This window comes from Staurois parvus, unplaced genomic scaffold (genome assembly GCF_062004578.1).
Source record: "Staurois parvus isolate SC_StPar_1 unplaced genomic scaffold, SC_StPar_1.0 ptg001242l, whole genome shotgun sequence".
NCBI lineage: Eukaryota > Metazoa > Chordata > Amphibia > Anura > Ranidae > Staurois > Staurois parvus.
This window is the reverse complement of record NW_028319038.1, coordinates 80,001-90,341: the sequence shown is the minus strand read 5'-3', so window position 1 is coordinate 90,341 and position 10,341 is coordinate 80,001. Positions and strand designations below refer to the sequence as shown.

The 10,341-nt window shown below is 45.8% G+C and overlaps 1 protein-coding gene across 1 annotated transcript in view; it reads right to left on the bottom strand.

Annotated features, from left to right (window-relative positions):
* Positions 1 to 6,716: 6,716 nt before the first annotated feature.
* The window catches only part of LOC149437928 (uncharacterized), a 7,776-nt gene continuing 4,151 nt past the window's right edge, over positions 6,717 to 10,341 (bottom strand). Inside the window, exons 3-4 of the mRNA XM_089660434.1 lie at positions 9,785 to 9,817; positions 6,717 to 6,963 (exon numbers count right to left, since the gene is read on the bottom strand). Coding sequence (XP_089516560.1) covers positions 6,761 to 6,963; positions 9,785 to 9,817 — 236 coding nt within the window. The 3' untranslated portion in view covers positions 6,717 to 6,760. The remainder of the gene's footprint in view (positions 6,964 to 9,784; positions 9,818 to 10,341) is intronic.

Genomic DNA, 10,341 nt, shown 5'->3' with positions numbered 1-10,341 from the left:
CCTAGCACACATCTTTCCCTTCAATTTGTACACCCTACCACATATGCTCTCCCCTCAAATCCCCCCTCCAACCACAAATCCTTTATCCCCACTCAAATCCCCCCTCCTAGCCAGGGGCGTATCTACCACGGGGCAAACAAAGCGTTTGCCTAGGGTGGCAAATTTTAGGGGGGCGGCAACGCCCCCCGGAAGAAGGGACCTTGTGAGCAGCGGTGGACAGAGCCATGCAGGGCCGCCATTGGTACTCTTGCAGTGGCCCGGGCAGCAGGAGGATTGATCTAAGGAGGGCTGCTGCAGAGCGACGCTCCTGTACCTCTCCCTCCAGAATGAAAGAATGAGAGAGAGAAGAAGAGAGAGGAAGAGAGAGAAAAACATGAAAGAATGAGAGAGAGAAGAAGAGAGAGAAGGAGAGAGAATAAAGGAATGAGAGAGAGAATATGTGAAAGAGAATGAGATGGAGAAGAAGAAGAGAATGAAAGAATGAGAGAAAGAGAATGAGAGAGAGAGAAGAGACAGAGGAAGAGAAAGAAAAACATGAAAGAATGAGAGAGAGAGAAGGAGAGAGAATAAAGGAATGAGAGAGAGAATATGTGAAAGAGGATGAGAGGGAGAAGAAGAGAGAGGGAATAAAAGAGAGAGAGAGAATGAGAGAGAGAAGAAGAGAGAGAAAAACATGAAAGAATGAGAGAGAGAAGAAGAGAGAGGAGAGAAAATAAAGGAATGAGAGAGAGAATATGTGAAAGAGAATGAGAGGGAGAAGAAGAGAGAGAGAAGAAGAAGAGAATGAAAGAATGAGAGAGAAGAGACAGAAGAAGAGAAAGAAAAACATGAAAGAATGAGAGAGAGAAGGAGAGAGAATAAAGGAATGAGAGAGAGAATATGTGAAAGAGGATGAGAGGGAGAAGAAGAGAGAGGGAATGAACGAGAGAGAGAGAGAGAAGAAAGAGAATGAAAGAATGAGAGAGAGAGAATGAGAGAGAGGAAGAGAGAGAAAAACATGAAAGAATGAGAGAGAAGGAGAGAGAATAAAGGAGTGAGAGAGAGAATATGTGAAAGAGAATGAGAGGGAGAAGAAGAGAGAGGGAATGAAAGAGAGAGAGAGAAGAAGAGAATGAAAGAATGAGAGAGAGAATGAGAGAGAGAAGAAGAGAGAGGAAGAGAGAGAAAAACACGAAAGAATGAGAGAGAGAAGAAGAGAGAATAAAGGAATGAGAGCGAGAATATGTGAAAGAGAATGAGAGGGAGAAGAAGAGAGGGAGAGAAGAAGAAGAGAATGAAAGAATGAGAGAAAGAGAATGAGAGAGAGAGAGAGAGAGAGAGAAGAGACAGAGGAAGAGAAAGAAAACATGAATGAGAGAGAGAAGGAGAGAGAATAAAGGAATGAGAGAGAGAATATGTGAAAGAGGATGAGAGGGAGAAGAAGAGAGAGGGAATGAAAGAGAGAGAGAGAGAAGAGAGAGAGAAGAGAGAGGAAGAGAGAGAAAAACATGAAAGAATGAGAGAGAGAAGAAGAGAGAGGAAGAGAGAGAAAAACATGAAAGAATGAGAGAGAGAAGAAGAGAGAGAAGGAGAGAGAATAAAGGAATGAGAGAGAGAAGAGAGAGGAGAGACAATATGTGAAAGAGAATGAGAGGGAGAAGAAGAGAGAGAGAAGAAGAAGAGAATGAAAGAATGAGAGAAAGAGAATGAGAGAGAGAAGAAGAGACAGAGGAAGAGAAAGAAAAACATGAAAGAATGAGAGAGAGAGAAGAGAATGAAAGAATGAGAGAGAGAATATGTGAAAGAGAATGTGAGGGAGAAGAAGAGAGATGGAATGAAACAATGAGAGAGAGAGAATATAAATCAATGTGTGAAAGTCCAATATATATATATTTTTATATTTTATATATATATATATATATATATATATATATATATATTTATATTTATATTTTATATATATATATTGGACTTTCACACATTGATTTATAGACATTTATTTGCACTCTTATGTTTGATTTATCCCGTATCATTTTTGGAGTTAGAGTTGCTGTTGTATTAGTTGAGGTGCTTTTCTAAAAACCAGCTTGTTTTTGAGTGATTTATATATTGGATTTTCACATATTGATTTATAGACATTTATATGTTTTTTAGCGCACTCTTATGTTTGATTTGATATTTATATTTAGAGATGAGCGAAGAAATGAAAAATTCGATTCGGCTGATTCGGCGAATTCCAGTATGAAATTCGATTCGATGCGAATTTCTCCGCTACGAAGATGACTTATAAAAAGGGTTTCTAGGCTTCAGAGAGCCTTTAAATTAGTGCAGAACACTGTACCTTTAATTTAAATGCCCTTGGAGATGAGGAAGGAGAAGGAGAAGGAGAAGGAGAAGGATGAGAAGAAGGAGAAGGATGAGAAGAAGGAGAAGGATGAGAAGAAGGAGAAGGATGAGAAGAAGGAGAAGGATGAGAAGAACGAGAAGGATGAGAAGAACGAGAAGGATGAGAAGAACGAGAAGGATGAGAAGAACGAGAAGGATGAGAAGAACGAGAAGGAGAAGGAGAAGGATGAGAAGAAGGAGAAGGATGAGAAGAAGGAGAAGGATGAAAAGAAGGAGAAGGAGAAGGATGAGAAGAAGGAGAAGGAGAAGGATGAGAAGAAGGAGAAGGAGAAGGATGAGAAGAAGGAGAAGGATGAGAAGAAGGAGAAGGAGAAGGATGAGAAGAAGGAGAAAGAGAAGGATGAGAAGAAGAAGGATGAGAAGAAGGAGAAGGAGAAGGATGAGAAGAAGGAGAAGGATGAGAAGAAGGAGAAGGAGAAGGATGAGAAGAAGGAGAAGGATAAGGATGAGAAGAAGGAGAAGGATGAGAAGAAGGAGAAGGATGAGAAGAAGGAGAAGGAGAAGGATGAGGAGAAGGAGAAGGATGAGAAGAAGGAGAAGGAGAAGGATGAGAAGAAGGAGAAGGATGAGAAGAAGGAGAAGGATGAGGAGAAGGAGAAGGATGAGAAGAAGGAGAAGGATGAGAAGAAGGAGAAGGAGAAGGATGAGAAGAAGGAGAAGGAGAAGGATGAGAAGAAGGAGAAGGATGAGAAGATGGAGAAGGAGAAGGATGAGAAGAAGGAGAAGGAGAAGGATGAGAAGAAGGAGAAGGAGAAGGATGAGAAGAAGGAGAAGGATGAGGAGAAGGAGAAGGATGAGAAGAAGGAGAAGGATGAGAAGAAGGAGAAGGAGAAGGATGAGAAGAAGGAGAAGGATGAGAAGAAGGAGAAGGATGAGAAGAAGGAGAAGGATGAGAAGAAGGAGAAGGATGAGAAGAAGGAGAAGGATGAGAAGAAGGAGAAGGAGAAGGATGAGAAGAAGGAGAAGGAGAAAGATGAGAAGAAGGAGAAGGATGAGAAGAAGGAGAAGGAGAAGGATGAGAAGAAGGAGAAGGAGAAGGATGAGAAGAAGGAGAAGGAGAAGGATGAGAAGAAGGAGAAGGATGAGAGGAAGGAGAAGGATGAGAAGAAGGAGAAGGATGAGGAGAAGGAGAGGGAGAAGCAGAAGAAGAAGGATGAGAAGAAGGAAAAGGAGAAGGATGAGAAGATGGAGAAGGAGAAGGATGAGAAGAAGGAGAAGGATGAGAAGAAGGAGAAGGATGAGAAGAAGGAGAAGGATGAGAAGAAGGATGAGAAGAAGGAGAAGGATGAAAAGAAGGAGAAGGATGAGAAGAAGGAGAAGGATGAGAAGAAGGAGAAGGAGAAGGAGAAAGATGAGAAGAAGGAGAAGGATGAGAAGAAGGAGAAGGATGAGAAGAAGGAGAAGGAGAAGGATGAGAAGAAGGAGAAGGAGAAGGATGAGAAGAAGGAGAAGGAGAAGGATGAGAAGAAGGAGAAGGAGAAGGATGAGAAGAAGGAGAAGGATGAGAAGAAGGAGAAGGATGAGAAGAAGGAGAAGGATGAGAAGAAGGAGAAGGATGAGGAGAAGGAGAAGGAGAAGCAGGAAGAAGAAGGATGAGAAGAAGGAAAAGGAGAAGGATGAGAAGATGGAGAAGGAGAAGGATGAGAAGAAGGAGAAGGATGAGAAGAAGGAGAAGGAGAAGGATGAGAAGAAGGAGAAGGATGAGAAGAAGGATGAGAAGAAGGAGAAGGATGAAAAGAAGGAGAAGGATGAGAAGAAGGAGAAGGATGAGAAGAAGGAGAAGGATGAGAAGAAGGATGAGAAGAAGGATGAGAAGAAGGAGAAGGATGAGAAGAAGGACAGTTCTGTGACAGTTTCTGTCTATTTCTGACAGTTCTGGGACATTCACTCCATACAGCGGATTCAACCGCTGTATGGAGGGAATGTCATAGAACTGTCAGAAATAGACTATTAATGACAGTTCTGGGACTGTCCTTCCATACAGCGGTTGAAACATTGTATGTATTTGTTTCCATAAATGGATCCATTTATGGAAACAAATACATACAATGTTTCAACCGCTGTATGGAAGGACAGTCCCAGAACTGTCATTAATAGTCTATTTCTGACAGTTCCATGACATTCCCTCCATACAGCGGTTGAAACAGCTGTATGGAGTGAATGTCCCAGAACTGTCAGAAATAGTCTATTTATGACAGTTCTGGGACATTCCCTCCATACAGCGGTTTCCGGCAAAAAGTGTATGTGCAGAGTTCCTCTATTCTGCAGATACACTTAGAGGAGCTCTGCAGATACACTTAGAGGAGCTCTGCACATACACTTTTTGCCGGCTTGGAATTATTCTTCTTTTCATCCTACTTCTTCTTCTTCTTCATCCTCATCCTCATCCTCTTCTTCTGAGGATGAGGATGAAGAAGAAGAAGAAGTAGGATGAAAAGAAGAATAATTCCAAGCCGGCAAAAAGTGTATGTGCAGAGCTCCTCTATTTCTGACAGTTCTCTCACAGCTTCTTCACATGTACAGCGGTTGAAACATCTGTATCCTAAATGGAAACTAATAGATACAATGTTTCAACCGCTAAACATGTGTTCCTTCTGTCAGAGAACTGTCAGAAATAGCGGAGCTCACTGCAGGGACATTTTCGCCGGCTGATCGGGAAATCTTCGATTCGCGCACCCGAAGTAGGCAAAATTTCGGTTTCGACGCGAATCGAATATTTTCTGAAATTCGACTCGAATTCCGGTTCGCCTAGTTCGATTCGCTCATCTCTATTTATATTGTTACACATTTTTACTGGAGGTTTTAGAGGTTTCCCTCTTTATGCTGGCAGCTATTCATCCACACTACCATTAACCCAGCGCTCGTGTGTTTTTACTTGTGGAATTCCTCAATGATCTCTGCTGCAGGTCGGTCACACTCGCAGGCCTGTGATTGGACGACGAAAGGAGAAGCAGCAAGACTGATGAGCTCCACGTCCAGCACTTTGCTCTCCGTGGTCTTTTTTAGCACTGCCGATTGGCCGATTGTACTGCTTCGCAGGTGCAGGCGGTGCGCGCCGCAGCAGGTGACACCTACCACACGGGGTGACACCGGACCCGCTCCACGAAAAGGTAAGTTGTAAAGAAAGCCGACAATTCCTGCAGGATCGTTCGGATCTGAGGATTTGGGAGCATAATGGATCGGATCCATCCTGTGGGCATCGTCGGCTTTCTTTACAACTTATCTTTTCGTGGAGCGGGTCCGGTGTCACCCCGTATAGGTTGCAAGCTGATGATCCCCGCAGGATGGATCGGATCTGCGGCAGGGGCTGACTGACCATTTGGAAACTCGAGCACTGTCCGAGGGCCCGGGGTCAGTAGGGGGCCCCATGAGATGCCCCTGGTACCTTTTTCATAGGCTTTCTTGAGTTTGGGCAAGGACACAGGGGCCCCATGATCCCCTATTGCCCGGGGGCCCCATGAGTTGTCAGTCCGCCCCTGATCTGTGGATTGGGGAGCATAAAGGATCGGACTCCAATCCATTATGCTCAATCCGCAGATCCGATGCATTCTGCGGGGATCGTCGGAGGGGGTGTCACCAAGTGTTATCGCACCGAGTGACACCACCCCTAGGGATGCCCCTGTTGCTTCTCCATCTCCCGGTCTGAGCTCTGCTGTACAGGGACTGCAGCCGGGAGGGACTGCAGCCGGGGAGGACTGACCATTCCTGCACTGGGGCACTGCCCGAGGGCCCAGGGTCAGTAGGGGGGCCCCATGAGATGCCCCTAGTACCTTTCATAGGCTTTTTTGGGTGTGGTTTGAGTGTGGGCGAGGACACGGGCCCCACGATCTCCTCTTGCCCGGGGGCCCCATGAGTTGTCAGTCCGCCTCTGATCTGTGGATTGGGGAGCATAATGGATCGGACTCCAATCCATTATGCTCAATCTGTAGATCCGCTACATCCTGCGGGGATCATCGGAGAGGGTGTCACCAAGTGTTATCGCACCGGGTGACACCAACCCTAGGGACGCCCCTGTTGCTTCTCCATCTCCCGGTCTGAGCTCTGCTGTACAGGGACTGCAGCAGGGGCGGACTGACCATTCAGGCACTGCCCAAGGGCCCAGGGTCAGTAGGGGGGCCCCATGAGCTGCCCCTAGTACCTTTCATAGGCTTTTTTGGGTGTGGTTTGAATGTGCGTGAGGATACAGGGGCCCCATGATCCCCTATTGCCCAGGGGGCCCCATGAGTTGTCAGTCCACCCCTGGACTGCAGTATAATTAAAGTACCGCAGTATCATTTTTTTTTTTTTTTTACTATTTCAGCACAAATAAATTCAAACACCGCAGATTTGAGATGAACATTCTTTATAACAGGAAATATACTTTTTTTTTCCCCCATCAGTCACAATGTCTCAGTATCTTACATTCCTCAAGTGAAATGCATTTTAAATATTTGTTAGAATAAAAGATATACCCCTTGGCACAAAGACAGAGTCTCTTTTCTCTCCCAATACATCTTTGAGGAGGCAGTTCTGCGATGCAGTAAGGTTGGCACACGCTGCCATATTTTTCAACGCTGTTTTCCATTACGCACGGAGGAGCTGAAAAAAGAAGAGAAATACAAACGTGATTCACGAGGAACGATATCCGGCATTATCTTGTATGGAATCTCCAAGCAGAAGAACACGGCTGCTTTAAGAGGACCTGTCAGTAACTTTAATAGCCTACATCCCTGGTGTCCGACCTGCGGCCCTTTGGTATGCTCTGTGCAGCCCTCGCGGCCCCTGCAGACACCAGTCTGTGTTTCCCTATTGCTTTGTTACAGTAGTCTGCAGTCTCTGACCATCTCCTGTACTATGTCTGTAGTCTCTGACCATCTCCTGTACTATGTCTGTAGTCTCTGACCATCTCCTGTACTATGTCTGTAGTCTCTGACCAGAGGCGGACTGACCATTTGGAAACTCTGGCACGGCCCGGGGTAAGTAGGGGGCCCCATGAGATGCCCCTGGTACCTTTTTCATAGGCGTTTTTGAGTTTGGGCAAGGACACAGGGGCCCCATGATCCCCTATTGCCTGGGGGGGCCCATGAGCTGTCAGTCCACCCCTGTCTATAGTATGTACTATGTCTGCAGTCTCTGACCATCTCCTGTATTAGGTCTGCAGTCTCTGATCATCTCCTGTACTATGTCTGCAGTCTCTGACCATCTCCTGTATTATGTCCGCAGTCTCTGACCATCTCCTGTACCATGTCTGCAGTCTCTGACCATCTCCTGTACCATGTCTGCAGTCTCTGACCATCTCCTGTACCATGTCTGCAGTCTCTGTCCATCTCCTGTACCATGTCTGCAGTCTCTGACCATCTCCTGTATTATGTCTGCAGTCTCTGACCATCTCCTGTACTATGTCTGCAGTCTCTGACCATCTCCTGTACTATGTCTGCAGTCTCTGACCATCTCCTGTACTATGTCTGCAGTCTCTGACCATCTCCTGTACTATGTCTGCAGTCTCTGACCATCTCCTGTATTATGCCTTCAGTCTCTGACCATCTCCTGTATCATGTCTGCAGTCTCTGACCATCTCCTGTACTATGTCTGCAGTCTCTAACCATCACCTGTATCATGTCTGCAGTCTCTGACCATCTCCTGTATCATGTCTGCAGTCTCTGACCATCTCCTGTACTATGTCTGCAGTCTGTGACCATCTCCTGTATTATGTCTGCAGTCTCTGACCATCTCCTGTACTATGTCTGCAGTCTCTGACCATCTCCTGTACTATCTCTGCAGTGTCTGACCATCTCCTGTACTATGTCTGCAGTCTCTGACCATCTCCTGTATTATGTCTTCAGTCTCTGACCATCTCCTGTAGCATGTCTGCAGTCTCCGACCATCTCCTGTACTATGTCCGCAGTCTCTGACCATCTCCTGTACTATGTCCGCAGTCTCTGACCATCTCCTGTATCATGTCTGCAGTCTCTGACCATCTCCTGTACTATGTCTGCAGTCTCTAACCATCTCCTGTATCATGTCTGCAGTCTCTGACCATCTCCTGTATCATGTCTGCAGTCTCTGACCATCTCCAGTACTATGTCTGCAGTCTCTGACCATCTCCTGTATTATGTCTGCAGTCTCTGACCATCTCCTGTACTATGTCTGAAGTCTCTGACCATCTCCTGTACTATGTCTGCAGTCTCTGGTCATCTCCTGTACTATGTCTGCAGTCTCTGACCATCTCCTGTACTATGTCTGCAGTCTCTGACCATCTCCTGTACTATGTCTGCAGTCTCTGACCATCTCCTGTACTATGTCTGCAGTCTCTGACCATCTCCTGTATTATGTCTTCAGTCTCTGACCATCTCCTGTAGCATGTCTGCAGTCTCCGACCATCTCCTGTACTATGTCCGCAGTCTCTGACCATCTCCTGTACTATGTCTGCAGTCTCTGACCATCTCCTGTACTATGTCTGCAGTCTCTGGTCATCTCCTGTACCATGTCCGCAGTCTCTGACCATCTCCTGTACTATGTCCGCAGTCTCTGACCATCTCCTGTACTATGTCTGCAGTCTCTGACCATCTCCTGTACTATGTCCGCAGTCTCTGACCATCTCCTGTACTATGTCCGCAGTCTCTGACCATCTCCTGTACTATGTCCGCAGTCTCCGACCATCTCCTGTACTATGTCCGCAGTCTCTGACTATCTCCTGTACTATGTCTGCAGTCTCTGACCATCTCCAGTACTATGTCTGCAGTCTCTGACCATCTCCTGTACTATGTCTGCAGTCTCTGACCATCTCCTGGATAATGTCTGCAGTCTCTGACCATCTCCTGTACTGTGTCCGCAGTCTCTGACCATCTCCTGTATCATGTCTGCAGTCTCTGGTCATCTCCTGTATAATGTCTGCAGTCTCTGACCATCTCCTGTATCATCCCCATAGTCTTTGACTACATCCTGTTGTATTTCTGCTGTTTCTGATAACAAATATTCACAAAATTGCTGTGCCCCTTATGAGGGGTTCTCACCATCCCTGTGGCTGAGTTCCCATGTCTGTACACCCGCTGTGCCCATTATGAGAGGTTCCCACCATCCCTGTGCTGAGTTCCCGGCTCTGTACACCCGCTGTGCCCCTTATGAGGGGTTCCCACCATCCATGTGCTGAGTTCCCGGCTCTGTACACCCGCTTTGCCCCTTATGAGGGGTTCTCACCATCCCTGTGCTGAGTTCCTGGCTCTGTACACCCGCTGTGCCCATTATGAGGGGTTCCCACCATCCCTGTGCTGAGTTCCCGGCTCTGTACACCCGCTGTGCCCATTATGAGGGGTTCCCACCATCCCTGTGCTGAGTTCCCAGCTCTGTACACCCGCTGAGCCCATTATGAGGAAAGCAAAATCTAAATCATACTAAACTTCAGCATTCACACTTTACTTACGTGGTGGCTGGGGGTTTACTTGGCATTCAAAGCCTTGGGAAATAAAAACAGATTTATTACACATTTCAGTTATACAATATTATCCGTTTCTTTCACTTTCTGTGGGGAAATCTTAAAACGTGAGGATGAGAAGTAATTCTGAACATACAAAAAAGACGAAAGATAAAACAATGAGTCCAACGGTAAACTAATAGTATATATTATGGACACAATGTAGCCACTAAAAGAGGTTCCCAATCTGTATGGTAGGATCTGCATCATTCCTCTCATACATAATGGTGAGATTCCCTCTCTGCGAGTTCAGTAATAGGCGAGAGCTGTGACACTAAACTGATTCCTGTGATGCACACAATGATAATTGTTTCATTCAAGCTGAACCCGGGGCAGATATTTGTTTTTATATTCATTTATTTCAGGTACTTGTCTATATAGAAGTCAGCCCACCAGTCTGGCTGTACTGTATGGCAGGGGTGGGGGGAAGGGAACGGACTAACAAACCCTCTGGATGGGAAAACAATTGATGGAAATACAGACTAACTTTATATTTACATGTTTAT